Raw genomic sequence first — 18,988 nt, forward strand, 5'->3', positions numbered from 1 at the left:
GCCATACAAGATACACACGTTTCAGATACATTGGTCTCACCCACATACATCTCATATATTGTCTGTGCTTAGGAAAGTGGCTATAAGTGTATTTTCATATCATATACAGTATAAGATTGCACATCTTGGGAGACTAGAGCAAAAAACCTGCTTCTGTAGAATATATTTTTAGAGACAAGGTTTATTTGACATTTTCACCATGTATTTGGCACACATTGTATCAGAAAGTCTTTAGGAAAGAGAACAGAGTGGGCCTTCCATGATGTCTGCAGTAGAGGCAGATAGAGGAGTACAATCTTAAACGCAGCAGCACCTGTGCTAAGATGGCAACATCTTCAGGTGGAACTCCTCTCGTGGCCATATGCTCCCCCCTTATGAAGCGGGTCCATCAGCTCAAACACAGTGGGGAGCCATGTTTCATTGATTCAGCCGGAAACATGGACAGAGAACTGCAGTGTTTTTACTATTGACGCACACGTGCAGGTGGTCTTCCTCTTGGGATCATCTTCGCCCAGTCAGAAGATGAGACTACAATTTTTGAGGGCTCCTGAAGGAGACATTGGCGGAGGATGCATTTGCTGGGAGAGGTCAGAGGTCAGGCAGGGCCTAGTCTTTTTCTATCTGACGACTGCAAGGCAGAGAGAGGAGCAATTAGGCCTTCCCGGAGGCAACCCCCCCTCTGTTTTTCACATGCTCCAAGCAGTCTGGAGGTGGCTATGGATCAAAGAACATGGTATTGAGATGAAGGACATGCAGGCCCTCTTTAGCATTGTCAAGGACATGCTTTATGCTATATGGGATATGGACAAGGTGAAATAACTCCATCATCTGGCCGTTGTCAACCCAGTTGCAGTCAGGTCAGTGTAGAGTAAAGTTATGTCAGTGTTCAGTGTAGAATAACAAGAACAAGACCTTCATTGTCCTCACATGATGTAACAAAAGTGAACTCTTCAATACTGGTATTCACAGAACATAATTGTTTTACCCGCAAAAATGTTAACAGTGAGGCAATACATGTCAGTTTTATGTGTGTTCATTGAACAATTGCAGGTACAGCAAATTCCTGGCTTACCTGGAGAAACTCTATGGTCGTAGGCAGTGTTGGGCCCTGAGTTTCAGAGAGGACATGCTTACCTGTGGGAATGACGCCAACAACTACGTGGAAGCTGCCATGAGAGTCCTGAAAGACAAAATCCTCCAGAGGACCAACGCCTTCAATCTGCCGCAGCTGTTTGATCTCCTCACATCCCGCTTGGAGACCTACTATGAAGCCAAGGTGACAGACGTGGCACTTGGACGTTGGGAGGCTTTCCATAAGTCTAGATTCCTTGCTTTGGAGAGCAATCTTCAACGATCAGACATCTGCCAGGTAAATAAAAGCATATTACTATCACAGGCCTTATCCATATCTTACCAAATTTGATTGATATCTTCTTACATAGATTTTGATATAATATCCTAGATTGAAGAGGATAAGTTTAGTGTGAAGGGCACCACTCCAGGCACTGTCTACACAGTTGATATGGAGGTGGAGCTGTGTACCTGCCCAGTAGGCCATACAGGAGCACCATGTAAGCACCAGGCTGCAGTGGGGCAGAACTTTGGATGCTTCTCCAGCAACTTCCTTCCCACAACACTGGAGACGCGGGCTGAGCTCTTTAAAATATCATCAGGAGGTAATACAGTGCCAACAAAACATTATAAAACCCAACATGAAATGAATGTACTGTTAATGTACATAAATACATGCATCAGTGTTCATTGTAACATTTCCCTGGAGTTCCTGCAACCCCTGAGGGACAAAAGGCAGCAAAATCAGCCAAGAGGTAAGTCAGACACAGGTAACATGCCTGTACTCAACAAGTACTTACTGTTTCACAGACATGCTACAACCACTAAAATAGATTGTCATATCATTTACCAGCATGATTCTAACTATTACCTACAGCTCATTCCAATCACCAACTTTGGGATCCAAGCTCACCAGTAAAACGTATGAAGCTTAAAACATCAATGTTCAGTACATCTGCACTTCATGAATGAATACAGGAAAAGTATTTAGACTGGCACTTGTATTCTGTTTGGGTTATCGTTTTCCACAGTTGTTTTCAAATAATGGTATATGGTGTTGTCATCAATATTGAGTGCAGTTGAACCATCCAAATATACAACCTTCATTGTGCATTGTACCTTCAGTAGAAGTATCTTAGTAGTTTCTATGTTTGGTTGCAAACATGGCCACCTGCTTGTAGGAACAAACCGATTGCGCTCCTGCCAACAGCCTGTGCCCAGTGACAATGATGAGGGTAAGTGAATTGTACTTCTAAGCACTTCACATTCAGAACGGACATTATTTTGACAGTGACACATTTTCTGTAATTTCAGTTGTCTGTCCCCTAACATTGGGATGAATTACTAGAATTTTACATTGCACCAAAACAATATGTTTATTTTACAGACATATCCTCTGAATTATCACCAACTGACCTGGTTGACAACTTCAGTGAGGCACTGGTGGCAATGGCAAAGCAATTAAAGGCAATCCATCAAGGCTTGTGTCAGCCATCCATTGCTTTGGGAAGTCTCACATCAGCCCAGCGGCCAACAGCGCAGCAGCACTCCGAAGAGCTGCCAGAAGACCAGGCCCTATGATTCCCTGTCAGCCTACAGCTGTTGCCCGTTGTTCCAACAAGGCTGGTATGTCACGTTCGTCGAAGAGAGTAGACCAAGGCGCAGCGTGAGATTTGTACATCTTATTTAATTAAGTGCACATACAATAAACAAAACAACAAACGATACGTGAAGTCCACGGTACAAAACCAACTGGAACAAGATCCCACAAACACTATGGGAAAACAGACTGTTTAAATATGGTTCCCAATCAGAGACAACCAGCCACAGCTGACACTCGTTGCCTCTGATTGAGAACCACACTGGCCAACATAGAAATACAATACTAGAACACGACATAGAAACACAAACACATAGAAACTACACACCCTGGCTCAACATATAGAGTCCCCAGAGCCAGGGTGTGACATGGTACAAAACGGCGTCTCACGACTGGACGACCAAAAGGCCAGAACAACGGCTCTGAGTACCCATACTGTTTACATGCTAAAAGGAAAAGGCCATCAGAAATTAGACATCACAAGTTGTCTGACTCAGTGTATGCAAATAGTTCACACCCAAAGTGAATAAATCACATGTGAAGTAAAATGATGTTCCCCTTGAAGTTCCTACTGTCTCAATCAAAGACAAAATGCTCAAGGGGAGTGGTTAGCCACTGGCATAGAAACTATGTATGTATTAAGGATTTAGGCTAATGTTATTAATCAGTGACAGAGATTTCGCTCTATGTGATATTCACTTTCGGACTTGGAGAGCGCTCAAAGCGTTGTAGAACGCCCCTCTGAATAACGGGGCGTGGTTTTGGCTTAACTGCGTTGGGAAAAAGAAAGACGCAACCCGCGTATAAAAACATCTTTGGCCGAACCGCTCATAATTTCAAAGGACGCCTCCACGTAGTGGGAAAAATTAAATGCGTAATCATGCAGACTAGACCGCAGACTGCAGTTGGAGAGCTAGAGAGATATCATATTTCTACCAGGAATGTGACCAGGTCAGTGAGGGCAGCTGAAGACAGTCTAGGTTTTATCTGCGGATGGAGAAGTGGAATATGTAGGACTGTAAAAAATAAATGTTGGTACCTTAGGCTACAGGTTGCATATATAAATGCATATAAAGGTTGTGTGTGTGTTAGAAAGAGAGAGCCCAGAGAGAAGAGGGCTCTCTCATTCTAACACACACACACACCTCTCTCAAGTGAATAAGTGACTGATGGGAATGTACTCTGCCCGAGAGTGTTTGTGAGACCATTGCTCAGGGGTCCATGGTCCATCTTGTGTAAGCTTGATTTGAAAGAGGTTGTGCGTTAGCGTCCCACCCTGCCTACCTCATACCCAGAGTTCAAATACGTTTGTCTGATGCAGTCATTCATACAACCCCTGCTGTGTCGCAGAGCACCCCTTCCCAATGCCATTGTCACACCACCTTGTTTTGGCTTGTTATCTTGATCAATCTGAGCCCTTCTTTCATGAATGGCGTCTGTAGTGGAACAGGGATTTACAGTGCCTTCAGAAAGTATTCATCCCCTTGACTTATTCCACATTTTGTTGTATTACAGCATGAATTCAAAATGGATAAAAAAAATATAAAAAAATGTCCCTCACCCATCTACACACAATACCCCATAATGGCAAAGTGAAAACATGTTTTTAGAAATGTTGTCAAATTGATTGATAATGAAATACAGAAATATCTAATTTACATAAGCATTCACACCCCTGAGTCAATACATGTTTGAATCACTTTTGGCAGCAATTACAGCTGTGAGTCTTTCTGGGTAAGTTTCTTAGCGCTTTGCACACCTGGATTGTACAATATTTGCCCATTATTCTTTTTTAAATTCTTCAAGCTCTGTGAAATTGGTTGTTGATCATTGCTATTCAAGCATTTTCAAGTCTTGCCATAGATTGTCAATCAGATTTAAGTCGCAACTGAAACTCGGCCACTCAGGAACATTTACTGTCTTCTTGGTAAGCAACTCCAGTGTAGATTTGGCCTTGTGTTTTAGGTTATGGTCCTGCTGAAAGGTGAATTAATCTCCCAGTGTCTGGTGGAAAGCAGACTGAACCAGGTTTTCCTCTAGTATTTTGCCTGTGCTTAGCTCCATTACGTTTATTTTTTATCCTGAAAAACACCACAGTCCTTAACGACTACAAGCATACCCATAACATGCTGCAGTCACCACTATGCTTGAAAATATGGAGAGTGTGTCACGATCGTCTGAGGAAACGGACCAATACGCAGCGCGTGGAGTGAACATGATGACTTTATTTAAATAAAAGCAACCACGAAAACAACAAACAACTGACGATAGTGAAGTCCTACAGTGACTATGACTGAACCTGGAACAAAAACCCACAAACAACGGTGAAACCACACAGTATAAATATGGCTCCCAATCAGAGATAACGAGCCGACAGCTGACACTCGTTACCTCCGATTGGGAGTCATATGACTAATAAAGAACAATTAACCCAAACATAGAAATGAACAACCAGAAATCCCCAACATAGAAATACACCCAAACAATGAAAATGAACAACCCTGGCTCAAATATCAAAGTCCATGGAGCCAGAGTGTCACAGTACCCCCTAAAGGTGCGACCTCCGGGCACCAGCATACAGTCTAGGGGAGGGTCTGGGTGGGCGTCTGTCCATGGTGGCGGCTCTGGCCCAGGTCGTGGTCCCCACCCCACCTTAGTCACTATCCGCTTCGTAGCCCCCCTCCACATGACCACCCCCAACTAAACCCCACTGGATTAAGGGGCGGCACCGGACTAAGGGGCAGCACCGGACTAAGGGGCAGCACCGGACTAAGGGGCAGCACCGGGCTAAGGGACAGTACCTGACTAGCTGGCTCTGGCGGATCCTGGCTGGACGGCTCTGGCGGATCCTGGCTGGCGGAAGGCTCTGGCTGATCCTGTCTGGCAGAAGGCTCTGGCTGATCCTGTCTGGCAGAAGGCTCTGGCTGATCCTGTCTGGCAGAAGGCTCTGGCTGATCCTGTCTGGCAGAAGGCTCTGGCTGATCCTGTCTGGCAGAAGGCTCTGGCTGATCCTGTCTGGCGGAAGGCTCTGGCTGATCCTGTCTGGCGGAAGGCTCTGGCTGATCCTGTCTGGCGGAAGGCTCTGGCTGCTCCTGTCTGGCGGAAGGCTCTGGCTGATCCTGTCTGGCGGAAGGCTCTGGCTGCTCCTGTCTGGCGGAGAGCTCTAGCGGCTCCGGTCTGGCGGACGGCTCTGAAGGCTCATGGCAGACGGGCGGCTTTGCAGGCTCAGTACAGACGGGCAGTTCCGGCGGCGCTTGGCAGACGGACAGTTCAGACGGCGTTGGGCAGACAGGCAGTTCAGACGGCGTTGGGCAGACAGGCAGTTCAGACGGCGTTGGGCAGACGGACAGTTCAGACCCCGTTGGGCAGACGGCAGACTCTGGCCGTCTGAGGCGCATCGTAGGCCTGGTGCGTGGTGCCGGAACTGGAGGTACCGGACTGAGGACACGCATCTCAGGGCTAGTGCGGGGAGAAGCAACAGGGCATGCTGGACCCTGGGGACGCACATAAGGCCTAGTGCGGAGAGCAGCAACAGGGCATGCTGGACCCTGGGGACGCACATAAGGCCTAGTGCGGAGAGCAGCAACAGGCCGGGCTGGGCTGGCGACGCGCACCGTCTCCCTGGTGCGGGTGGCCGGAACAGGCCGGGCCGGGCTGGCGAAGCGCACCGTATCCCTGGTGCGTGGAGCAGGAACAGGCCGGGCTGGGCTGGCGACGCGCACCGTATCCCTGGTGCGTGGAGCAGGAACAGGCCGGGCTGGGCTGGCGACGCGCACCGTATCCCTGGTGCGAGTGGCCGGAACAGGCCGGACCGGGCTGGCGAAGCGCACCGTATCCCTGGTGCGAGTGGCCGGAACAGGCCGGGCCGGGATGGCGAAGCGCACCGTATCCCTGGTGCGTGGAGCAGGAACAGGCCGGGCTGGGCTGGCGACGCGCACCGTATCCCTGGTGCGAGTGGCCGGAACAGGCCGAGCCGGGCTGGCGACGCGCACCGTATCCCTGGTGCGAGTGGCCGGAACAGGCCGAGCCGGGCTGGAGACGCGCACCGTACACTTGGTGCGAGGGGTCGTAACAGGCCGGACCGTACTGGAGGCACACACCACTGGCTCTACCCCGGGAACTGGAACGGGCCGGACCGGACTGGTAATACACCCCAGTACCCCTCGCCGTGCCTCTACATCTCCTTTCCCTACTTTGGCCAGTGACCCCCGTAACCTGGTTGCCCTTTGAATTCGCCCCTTCTCTGCCTCCGTCAGCCCTGTGGCAGCCTCCTGCTGCCCAGCCGCCCAAGCCATGTGCCCCCCCCAAAAACTTTTTGGGGTTGCCTCTCGACCTTCCGACGATGGCCCTGCTGACGCCGTTGCTCCTCTCGCCGTCGCCTCTCCACCGTTTCGCTCCATGGACGGCGATCCATCCCATCCAGGATCTCCTCCCAAGTCCAGGACCCCTTTCCGTCCAAAATCTCCTCCCATGTCCAGGAAGCCTTTGGAGCTGGGTCCTGTTGCCGCTTGACACGCTGCTTGGTCCTTTGATGGTGGGTTTTTCTGTCACGATCGTCTGAGGAAACGGACCAATACGCAGCGCGTGGAGTGAACATGATGACTTTATTTAAATAAAAGCAACCACGAAAACAACAAACAACTGACGATAGTGAAGTCCTACAGTGACTATGACTGAACCTGGAACAAAAACCCACAAACAACGGTGAAACCACACAGTATAAATATGGCTCCCAATCAGAGATAACGAGCCGACAGCTGACACTCGTTACCTCCGATTGGGAGTCATATGACTAATAAAGAACAATTAACCCAAACATAGAAATGAACAACCAGAAATCCCCAACATAGAAATACACCCAAACAATGAAAATGAACAACCCTGGCTCAAATATCAAAGTCCATGGAGCCAGAGTGTCACAGAGTGGTACTCCGTAATGTGTTGTATTGGATTTGCCCCAAACATAACACTTTGTATTCAGGACAAAAAGTTAATTGCTTTGACACATTTTTTTTGCAGTATTACCTTAGTGCCTTGTTGCAAACATGATGCATGTTTTGGAATATTTTGTATTCTGTACACACTTCCTTCTTTTCACTCTGCCAATTAGGTTAGTATTGTGAAGTAACTACAATGTTGTTGATCCATCCTCAGTTTTCCCCTATCACAGCCATTAAACTCTGTAACTGTTTTAAAGTCACCATTGGCCTCATGGTGAAGTCCCTGAGCGGTTTCCTTCCTCTCTGGCAACTGAGTTAGGAAGGACGCCTGTATCTTTGTAGTGACTGGGTGTATTGATAAACCATCCAAAGCTTAGTTAATAACTTCACCATGCTCAAAGGGATATTCAATGTCAGATTTCAGCATTGGAGAACCTCCCTGGTATTTGTAGGTGAATCTGTTTTTGAAATTCACTGCTCGACGGAGGGCGCTTACAGATAATTGTATGTGTGAGGTACAGAGATGAGGTAGTCATTCAAAACTCATGTTATTAACATTATTATTGCACACAGAGTGAGTCCATGAAACTTATTATGTGACTTGTTAAGCACATTATTTCTCCTGAATTTATTTAGACTTGCCACAACAAAGGGGTTGAACACAACAAAATCTGGAAAAAGTCACAGGGTGTGAATACTTTCTGAAGGCACTGTAGGTTGTCCCTGCCATCGCCATTAAAATAATATTTATCTGTCCCGAGTAAATTATTACAATGTATGCACCACATAATACAATTCCATTTCCACCAAATAAGTAGTTTTCAAACATGACTTACTTGGTTGGCACACATTTTACACTTATCAGTTGACCTTAGTCTTCCTGAACTCTTATAAAGTGGTACAGTATGATTCCACTAGAACCTTATCAGAGCAATATATCATATACTGCTGACCTATGCAGAGACATAAATTACTTATTAGTTGAGAGTCAGGGGATGTAATAGCAATGGAAGAAGTCACATTCATTTCATAATGGGGATTCTGTAATTTTGACACCGATCCATTTTAGACAACAACTCCATTCTAAAACCGACAAACCCAGACGTACAGACAGACGCCTCAGATGCTGTGGGGTTTTGTACTGTGTATTTAAATACTGTATTCTCGACATAGCTCATTCTACTGTACATTGCATTTTAGTTAACACTGTTTATACACACCACATATTTATTTATATACTGAATTCTTGACATAGTTCGCTCTAATATATGTACTGATGTACATATCTTTCTTAGTATATCTTGTGTAAATTCATCTGTTGTATATACTTATAGATCAGAGGCTGGTGAGGGGAGGACGGCTCATAATAATGAATGGAATGGAGTGAATGGAATGGTATCAAACACATGGAAACCAGGTGTTTGATGGGTTTGAGACTATTCCATCAAATTCAAATTTTATTAAACACATCAGCAGATGTCACAAAGTGCTTATACAGAAACCCAGGCTAAAACCCCAAACAGCAAGCAATGCAGATGTACAAGCACGGTGGCTAGGAAAAACTCCCTAGAAAATCAGGAACCTCTTCTGGCTGTGCCAGGTGGAGATTATAAGAGTACATGGCAATTAAGGCCAGATCGTTCTTCAAGGTGTTCAAACGTTCATAGATGACCAGTAGGGTCAAATAATAATCAGTGGTTGTAGAGGGTTTAACAGGTCAGCACCTCAGGAGTAATTGTCAGTTGGCTTTTCATAGCGAGCATTCAGAGGTCGAGACAGCAGGTGCGGTAGAGAGAGCGAGAGAGAGGGGGAGGGAGAGAGAAATGGTCGAAAACAGCAAGTCCGTGACAAGCTAGCACATCCAGTGAACAGGTCAGGGTTCCATAGCCACAGGCAAGACAGTTGAAACTGGAGCAGCAGCAAGACAAGGTAGCACGTCTGGTGAACAGGTTAGGGTTCCATTGCCAGAGGCAAAACAGCAGAAACTGGATCAGCAGAAATTCCATTCCAGCCATTACTATGAGCCCGTCCTCCCCATTTAAAGTGCCACCAGTGGTATATAATGCATTTGGATTACTGTTACAGTGCTATTTGGGTTGTTAATTGGATTCGTTCTGATATTTCTAGATTGATTGTATTTTTTAAATATATATTTTTATTTGACTGCATTGTAAGAAGCTAGTAACATACGCATTTCACTGAACCCGCTATATCATCTGCTAAACGACCAATGCACGTTGATTTGATGTACAGACGTAGCCTACAGACACACACATTCACACAATAACAGGAAAGACTTAAGACAGTATGAAACCTGAAAAGCAACATTATCATAAAGATTATCTGCATTTATTTGCAGGCACGCACACACACCATCATCATGCACTCAACGCGTGCTGATATGTATAACAAAGGGTTTGCTGAGGATACACGGTGTTCATTTTATCTTGAAGTCATGCTATCAAGTTCTGATACAACTCAAAGTCCACAAAAGATGGGTTAATACACAAACGAGGCACGGTCCGACTTTCTAGACCAATTGCAGCCTCCCTCCGCCGTCATCCCGTCCTATAAATAATGCTTTGTAAGCAGGAATCGGCCTCCTCAACTAGTCGTCATTGTTGGAAGTAGGAGAGACAGTTTGTCTGTTCATTTTCTGCAGCTGTCGGTGTTGACGTTATCATATTTTCAAGTAAGTTTTACTTTCAGCTTCATGCTTAGCCTAAATGTACTAAAACTGGGAAAAAGGCTTCCGATGGACAGCAACGCTGAAAGCAGATGCTCTGAAATGTTGCAATGGAATTGTAGTAGGTTACAATGTTTCAGCCCGATGTTGCAAGAAACTCTATGGAAGTTTGCATTGTTTGAGGCTCAATTAGGTTTGCGGAACTCTGCAACCCATGCTTCAGATTCCTCTTCTGTCTAGTCAAAACATTAATGAGTGTAGGCTAACCGTTTTTATGGCAAGTGTAGCCTTACAACTTTTTGCTGTACTCAAATGTAGATATGCACGTATTTAATTGAAATAATGGGTTCTATAACTCGACAGCGTATACTTGACAGTATTTAGGTAGTCTGAAATGCCCCACAGAATTGTGTAACAATTGATCACATTTACATCCGACTCACTTGTTTTAATTATGTAGGGTAATCATGTTACAGCTTTTACGTCACCTTGAAGTGTGTTTTGAATAAACGTTTTGCAGCAGAAACTGCGTAATGAATACACCCCTGAAGTTACCTTATCTCCCTAGCACAAATATGTTCACTGGGAGTCAGTCGAACCCCTCTGGAACCATATATTCTAAAGAGCAATCAGGAGGACGTTTATTCAAAACACACTTCAAGGTGACGTAAAAGCTGTTGGGTTCTTAAACGGTAGTGCTGAGAGATTGGTGCATTTTTTGGTAATTTTCGGTTCGATTATTAAGATAATTACTTTTCGGTTTCGATAATTAAAAACAACAACATTAAATGCATTATGAAATAATGATATTAATGTGTTAAGCTTTTTAATGGAAATTCCTAGAGGTGAAGCGAGAGGTTTCACTGTTACTAAAATCTGTCCAAAATGCGTTTGTATGGGTTATTTGGGGCCTAAGCTTGTCACCTGCGTTCCCGCCTTTGGGACAACGACTCCCATTGTTAGGGCGGAGACATGAGCATCTCGTCTTTATATACAGATCTCTGATCAGTCTGTCCAATCCGGAAACAGGCGCTAATTATTGTAGCTAATTACCACGTTTCTGAGCAGAAATAGGTTGAGTATTTTCGAATGAGAACTACAACTCCCTTCAAACCAGCGTCCCTCATAATTTTTGACTTGATTTCTCTCGTGAATGATTTGATTTCTCTGTAGAGAAACAGCACGCTGGGCTCACAAAAATATGAACTAAATTGAATTCAAGTAATTGAACAGACCTCGGTCAATTAGTTTAATAAACAGAAACAAATGAAATATCGGTTAATCGCACAACACTATTAAACAAAGTTGTAGTTCATTTTAATGTTATGTTTTACACAAGTTGCCATTCCAATCCGAAAAGTCGGCGACGTGTTTGGCACAAGCTACACGTCTATAAATTATCGATTTTTCTATGCTCTAAAGTGGAGTGAAGTCCTCGGTTCCTTCAAACTTCATCCAGCCACTTTGTTTTTTTAATAGACAAAACTGAACTACAAGTTCCATTTTAATAACAAAATGGTACTCTACATCTTGGGAGTAAACGGTTTCTGTTGCAAAACGTTTTGCAACAGAATATGCATAATTAATACACCCCTGCTTTCAGACTAAAGTTCAAACTACAAGCCAAATATTGACAGAGTTGCTGAGAGTGAAGGTCCAGTACAGTGGTGGTGGATACTGTCAGTGTCTGAGAATAAGCCACACTTGAACAAACTAGCCTACATAAATGGATTTAGGTTACTGGATTGAATTCCTTTTTGTTCTGTTTTAACAGACTTTTCTCACCTCCACAGGATGACTACCCAGTTCCCATCCCTCTCTCCGGCGCAGAAGAAGGAGCTCTCCGACATAGCCCAGAGGATCGTGGCTCCAGGGAAGGGCATCCTGGCAGCAGACGAGTCCACAGGTGAGTAGGCCAAACTGGCCATGGAGGACTGGATGAGTGGGGTGGAGAGGGTGTTGGCGACATGGGAAATGGCTGTTGCATTTTCTCAGCAAGTAGTGGTGGCCTGTATGGGTTAGGCATCTGAAGGATGAGTTAGAGATAGCCTTACGTTGAGAAGTTGTAGGAATCTGTCATACTTAGATATTTTTCTCCCCCCTGAAATGCCACTAATGTTCTTTCCTGCCCATCATTTCTCCGTCCAGGCACTATGAGTAACCGCCTGCAGAAGATCAACGTGGAGAACACAGAGGAGAACCGTCGGACTTTCCGCGACCTCCTGTTCTCTGCAGTTGACCCCAACTGCATTGGTGGAATCATCTTTTTTCACGAGACGCTGTACCAGAAGTCTGACAAGGGCGTCCTCTTCCCCCAGGTCATCAAGGACAAGGGCATCGTGGTCGGCATCAAGGTGAGAGGACCAGCAATGTCAGAGGTCCCTTTTTGAATACCATCCTTCCATCCTTGATCAGGGAAGGTTTGATTGGTGAAAGCAACAGGGGAGGGAGGAAATATCTATTTTCAAAAGTTCCGAAAGGACTTGAGGCCACGTCCCTCATTCATGAGAATTACAATGTCTCCAAATACCCATACTAGTGTACTAAATAGTATGCAAAAAAATTGTTATTTCAAAAATAGTACTCAATGCGTGATTGCATTGACTCCTGCCATTTGTTCATTTTATCTGATTATCAGCGTTTGTCAAACACGTGTGTCAGAAAAGACAAGTGAATTGTACTAGATCAAACGCCGAAATTAGTATGCAGTTTAAGTATGTAGTAGGCTAGTATGGGTATTCGGACACGGCCACTCTTTCCAATAGTCTACTGATAAGATTGGTTAGGTGAAGGCAATTATGACCATACGTCCACCCAGACAAAAACTCAATACTGGAGTACCTACTGGTTTCACTTATCAAGATTGTGTGTGTGATGTAATATAATGGCACTATAACAATCAAACATTACTGGGAAAGGGTAGGCTTGGGCGCTATACTGTTTATACCGGGGTATTTTGAAATACAGACGGTATGATTTTCAATACCGTTGGGTTGGGGGCACCCCCGCGAGTGTGCTATGACACTGCTTATTACTAAGTTAAGTATAACTATAAGAAATCTAAGATGTGTCAAATGAATTGTATCCTGCTCAGGGCTCCAGCTATGCATTTGTTTGCTAAATGTTAAGATCAAGCTTCTTGGTTACAGCAGAGACGTTCAATCCCCTCCTGGGTCAAGATCCCTGTTGCCTAAATTGTTTTGTGTGTGTCCCCCCAATAAAAAAATAAAATGGCGCCCCTTGTGATTCCTTTCAGTAATACATACCTCGGTATGGTACAAAATCGGTATGACTATAAATCTGGATACTGCCCAACCCTAGGAAAGTGGTTATAGTTTGACAGTTTGTTTTTTAGGTGGACAAAGGCACAGCTGGTCTGAATGGAACAGATGGAGAGATGACCACACAGGGTAAGAATAACTCTTAAGTTATTTTGCAACTCTAAGTAACAAATGTGTTTTAAAGCTATACGTTTAAATCAACCAGGTTCTTCAATCTCCCTAGCCCACATTTAGTCAGTTTGACATGATGACCTGTAAGACGTATGACAACAGTAAAATGAGCTGGATGAAACAATGTAATATTAAAAACCTCTCATCAGGTCTTGATGGACTCTCGGAGCGTTGTGCTCAGTACAAGAAGGACGGTTGTGACTTCGCCAAGTGGAGGTGTGTGCTCAAGATCTCAGACGCCTGCCCCTCAGCCCTCGCCATCGCAGAGAATGCTAACGTCCTCGCCAGATACGCCAGTATCTGCCAACAGGTGTGTGTGCATGCCATGAGAACTTCTCCCTTCTAAAACTATAGTGCTTAGGGTAGGATCAAATGTAATGTCCCAGAGGGGGAAATTATCTTAGACACACAGTACTGCTACTGTATACGCTACTGGACTTTACACACACAACTAACACATGATCTGAGAATCCCTCAATGGCAAGGTTTGTCCACATGCTGTTAAGTGTGTCCATGTGATTCCTCTCCTCAGAATGGCCTGGTACCCATTGTGGAGCCAGAGATTCTACCTGACGGAGACCATGACCTCCTACGCACTCAGTATGTCACTGAGAAGGTGAGATCATAACATTGTTATCCTCTCAAATACTCTGTTGGCCTTCAGTTAAACACTTATGTGAATCACATTTCTCAGTCCTTGTTTTCTGTCTTCCACAAAGCCAGTGCTGGCTGGTTTACCAGCATGGAATTACAAACGCATACCTCAATCTCCTCTTAGTCACGCTCCAATTTAATTTCACATCAATGAACTTGAACCAAACGCCTTTTTAAACCCAACTCGCCCTCACCAGGTCCTGGCTGCCACGTACAAGGCCCTGAACGACCACCATGTCTACCTGGAGGGCACCCTGCTGAAGCCTAACATGGTCACCGCCGGACACTCCTGCTCCAAGAAGTTCACCCCCCAGGAGGTCGGCATGGCCACCGTCACCGCCCTGAGGCGCACCGTCCCTGCCGCCGTGCCCGGTGAGACTGGGTTGGGGGTTTGTAGAGGTGGTGATGGTAATGTAGATGGTGGGGATGTGATCAACACAATGAATGTCTCATAAAGGTGGGGTTAGGTGTAAAGGTAGACTTGAAGGAGTAAAAACCGTATAATTTGGTTGATCGGTGATGCCAAAATGAACCCCATCACCAAATTGCTAAATATTCTACCCCCCTTAGGCATCACCTTCCTCTCTGGAGGCCAGAGCGAGGAGGAGGCCACTCAGAACCTGAACGCCATGAACCAGACGGCCCTGCACCGGCCCTGGAAGCTCTCTTTCTCCTACGGCCGCGCACTCCAGGCCTCTGCCCTCGCCGCCTGGAAAGGCAAGGCTGCCAACAAGAAGGCGGCACAGGATGCCTTCACCTCCAGAGCCAAGGTAAGATGGAGGTGCTACACTATTTTAGGGTAGAGTGGACACCTTGCTTAGAGGTACATGCTACATGGATATCATTGGGAAGCTATTGAATGGTGGAGTTCTCTTGTATCCTGAAGTAGTGTCCCATCTGTGGTCTCCTTTCTCTCTCAAAGCTTCATTCTGGAACCAAATACATTGTTTACTGAATCACAAATGTACATTTCAGAGCAATGGTCTGGCCTCCAAGGGAGAGTACACAGCGGTCAGCGGCGCTGACCAGGCCTCCATGCAGTCCCTGCACACAGCTAACTACGTCTACTAACTAGACCACAAACGTCAGACAAGGACTACAGAATGCAGAAAATGTCACCTGTACACCGTCCCTTCTCTTTCCTGCAAGGACTACTTTCCGCTATGACCAATCCAGTTGTACAAGTTATTATTTTACTCAAGTCATTTATTAATAGTAAAGTGTGTAGGTGGGTGGGGGATGCATTTAGGGGGTTGCCTGTACATTCCTTAATGGGTAAAACATTTAACAATAACACCATTTGCTGAAAGTATGACAAACAATGTACAGAACATACATGTTGAACTGTAATGGCTACAATTGTTGGCTGGATTAAAAAGGGTGAATTTCATGGTGGGTACTTAAAAATAAATAAAAATCTAAATATTGAATTTGATGTGGGGAGTTGAGTGGCAGTGGCGGGGGCGGGCATAGGAAGTGGTCAGATGTTGATCCTATTGGCCAGGAGCAGCAGGTAGGACTGTTTTGTTGGAGAAAAGTGGGTGGACGTTTCAGGATGCTGGGCAGGTTGTTTGTACGGGCCTTGTCAGAGAAGAGGTGACTCGAGCGGGATAACTGGGCCCATAATCGGTCTTCTCCAGCAGGTGGAGTTTTTCGCTCACCAAGTGGTGTTTTTGTATGGAGGTCGGTGTTGAATTTGGTCAACAAAAAAATGTCATGGCTTATTTGCGCGAATATACGTTTTGTAATGCTTAGGTTACAAGTGTATTGATAAGTAGGACACTTGACATCTGGTAGGACATTTGATAAACACTACCGGAGTTGTGCCTGTTCCCATGTATCTGCCCTCTCATTAGCTAGAATGGTCCTACCTGATTTTCCTCCCGACTGCCCAGCATTTTTGAAGACATTTCTTTCCCTTGTTAGAGCGGCCACTTGAGTATCTGATCAACATAATGGATAATCTGTGACCCTGTCCAACGCCTGATGTGACGCTCCTGAAGAAGGGTTCAAATAGGGTTTTGGGGAAAGTAAAACAGTTGCTTAGGAAAGGGTTACAAACTGGGACTGAACACCTTCAAATTGGCTAAATGGTTGTCATTGAGCTGTTACTGCCGTAATAACAGCCAAACCCTTCTATTTACGGATGTGTTGGAGGTACCAGCGGGGTGGCTCCGAACTCCAGCAGCCTGGACACCATGCTCCTCTCCCTTAGCTTGACTGCAGCGGCGTACTGCCGTTAGTCACTCTGGTCCAGGTTAATCTGGAAGCGAAAGAAACGCACACCTGGTTAGGCGAGGTGCTGGCTCGCGGTGTAGAACACGTGAAAAGGAGAGCCGCACACTCTAGGAGCTTGGATGCATACATTTTAAACCCAATAACCAACATTACGACAGACACGCAGTCTTCATTAGGGTATAATGACAAACACTGCGGGTCACTAGTTTATATAGTGTCAAAGGACACACACAGGTGTCTGTAATCATGGCCGGGTGTGGCTTGATAACATTGGTTAATTTACAGACATAAATATAACATATAAAAAACATGAATGGTTAGCATACGATCATATATACAATTTGGCTACATAGGCCTACAAACATTTACAATGAATAGCAAAATCACAAGAATGGCTTCAGATGAAAGTCTAAGTTGAGACCAAAGGGAGCAACGGTCTTTAAATTAAAGATCCAGGCAGCCTCACGTTTTAACAATACATTGTCAAGGTCACCCCCTCTCCTAGTGAGGGTGACGTGTTCCGTTAGTCACTCTGGTCCAGGTTCACCCCAGACAGGTACCAGTCCTTGTTCAGGACATCCCTGATCAACACACACAACACGATTGAATGGACTTGCACCCACACATAACATCTACAATGAATTGAAAATAAAAACTTTATTTTCTTACAAAATACTATTTTGTCTCGCACTGGTTATCTGAAAGATGTGCATACCACCTTCGTTTGCTTATAGGCACAGACCGATAAGCAAATGTTGTATATGCTATGAAATGGAGAGATGCTGAGCCCAAACGTGTAGTTACAGTTGAAGTCGGAAGTTTACAGACACTTAGGTTGGAGTCATTAAAACTCGTTTTTCAACCACTCCACAAATTTCTTGTTAACAAACTATAGTTTTGGCAAGTCGGTTAGGACATCTACTTTGTGCATGACACAAGTAATTTTTCCAACAATTGTTTGCAGACAGATTATTTCACTTACAGTCGTGGTCAAAAGTTTTGAGAATGACACAAATACTAATTTTCACAAAGTCTGCTGCCTCAGTTTTGATGATGGCAATTTGCATATACTCCAGAATGTCATGAAGAGTGATCAGATGAATTGCAATTAATTGCAAAGTCCCTCTTTGCTATGAAAATGAACTTAATCCCCCCAAAAACATTTCCACTGCATTTCAGCCCTGCCACAAAAGGACCAGCTGCCATCATGTCAGGGATTCTTTCTTTAACACAGGTGAGAGTGTTGATGAGGACAAGGCTGGAGATCACTCTGTCATGCTGATTGAGTTAGAATAACAGACTGGAAGCTTTAAAAGGAGTGTGGTGCTTGAAATCATTGTTCTTCCTCTGTTAACTATGGTTACCTGCAAGGAAACACGTGCCGTCATCATTGCTTTGCACAAAAGGGCTTCACAGGCAAGGATATTGCTGCTAGTAAGATTGCACCTAAATCAACCATTTATCGGATCTCAAGAACTTCAAGGAGAGAGGTTCAATTGTTGTGAAGAATGCCTCAGGGTGCCCAAGAAAGTCCAGCAAGCGCCAGGACCGTCTTCTAAAGTTGATTCAGCTGCGGGATCGGGGCACCACCAGTGCAGAGCTTGCTCAGGAATGGCAGCAGGCAGGTGTGAGTGCATCTGCACGCACAGTGAGGCGAAGACTTTTGGAGGATGTCCTGGTGTCAAGAAGGGCACCAAAGAAGCCACTTCTCTCCAGGAAAAACATCAGGGACAGACTAATATTGTGCAAAAGGTACAGGGATTGGACTGCTGATGACTGGGGTAAAGTCATTTTCTCTGATGAATCCCCTTTCCGATTGTTTGGGGCATCCGGAAAACACCTTGTCCGGAGAAGACAAGGTGAGCGCTACCATCAGTCCTGTGTCATGCCAACAATAAAGCATCCTGAGACCATTCATGTGTGGGGTTGCTTCTCAGCCAAGGGAGTGGGCTCACTCACAATTTTGCCTAAGAACACAGCCATGAATAAAGAATGGTACCAACACATCCTCAGAGAACAACTTCTCCCAACCATCCAAGAACAGTTTGGTGACGAACAATGCCTTTTCCAGCATGATGGAGCACCTTGCCATAAGGCAAAAGTGATAACTAAGTGGCTCGGGGAACAAAACATTTACATTTTGGGTCCATGGCCAGGAAACTCCCCAGACCTTAATCCCATTGAGAACTTGTGGTCGATCCTCAAGAGGCGGGTGGACAAACAAAAACCCACAAATTCTGACGAACTCCAACATTGATTATGCAAGAATGGGCTGCCATCAGTCAGGATGTGGCCCAGAAGTTAATTGACAGCATGCCAGGGCGGATTGCAGAGGTCTTGAAAAAAA

At 45.3% G+C, this 18,988-nt stretch overlaps 1 protein-coding gene and 1 long non-coding RNA gene across 4 annotated transcripts; one reads left to right on the plus strand and one right to left on the minus strand.

The window, feature by feature from the left end:
* Positions 1–215: 215 nt before the first annotated feature.
* Positions 216–2,740, minus strand: LOC121544395. Of its 2 annotated transcripts, XR_006657522.1 has the most exons (5): positions 2,488–2,740; positions 2,191–2,282; positions 1,543–1,656; positions 1,135–1,362; positions 216–628 (listed from the first exon to the last, which is right to left on the minus strand). It is a non-coding gene; the product is annotated as an uncharacterized LOC121544395 (long non-coding RNA). The 2 variants fall into 2 exon arrangements; XR_006657521.1 differs by having other exon boundaries at positions 1,543–2,282.
* A 7,457-nt stretch (positions 2,741–10,197) lies between these two features.
* LOC121544401 (fructose-bisphosphate aldolase B) lies at positions 10,198–15,833 on the plus strand. Of its 2 annotated transcripts, none has more exons than XM_041854345.1 (9): positions 10,198–10,303; positions 12,091–12,203; positions 12,446–12,651; positions 13,653–13,707; positions 13,899–14,059; positions 14,282–14,365; positions 14,601–14,775; positions 14,974–15,173; positions 15,379–15,833. In XM_041854345.1, the coding sequence occupies exons 2-9, from the start codon at positions 12,092–12,094 to the stop codon at positions 15,472–15,474; spliced, it is 1,089 nt and encodes a 362-aa protein (XP_041710279.1). In that variant the 5' UTR covers positions 10,198–10,303; position 12,091; the 3' UTR covers positions 15,475–15,833. The 2 variants fall into 2 exon arrangements, with proteins under 2 accessions (XP_041710279.1, XP_041710282.1); XM_041854348.1 differs by having other exon boundaries at positions 10,210–10,303; positions 12,072–12,203.
* Positions 15,834–18,988: the final 3,155 nt, after the last annotated feature.

This window comes from Coregonus clupeaformis, chromosome 3 (assembly GCF_020615455.1).
Source record: "Coregonus clupeaformis isolate EN_2021a chromosome 3, ASM2061545v1, whole genome shotgun sequence".
NCBI lineage: Eukaryota > Metazoa > Chordata > Actinopteri > Salmoniformes > Salmonidae > Coregonus > Coregonus clupeaformis.

Coding starts and splice junctions, on each gene's coding strand:
- LOC121544401 (XM_041854345.1), top strand. CDS start 12,092: ATGACTACCCAGTTCCCATCCCTCTCTCCGGCGCAGAAGAAGGAGCTC. Junction 12,204..12,445: donor GGCAGCAGACGAGTCCACAG/GTGAGTAGGCCA, acceptor TTCTCCGTCCAG/GCACTATGAGTAACCGCCTG. Junction 14,060..14,281: donor ACGCCAGTATCTGCCAACAG/GTGTGTGTGCAT, acceptor TCCTCTCCTCAG/AATGGCCTGGTACCCATTGT.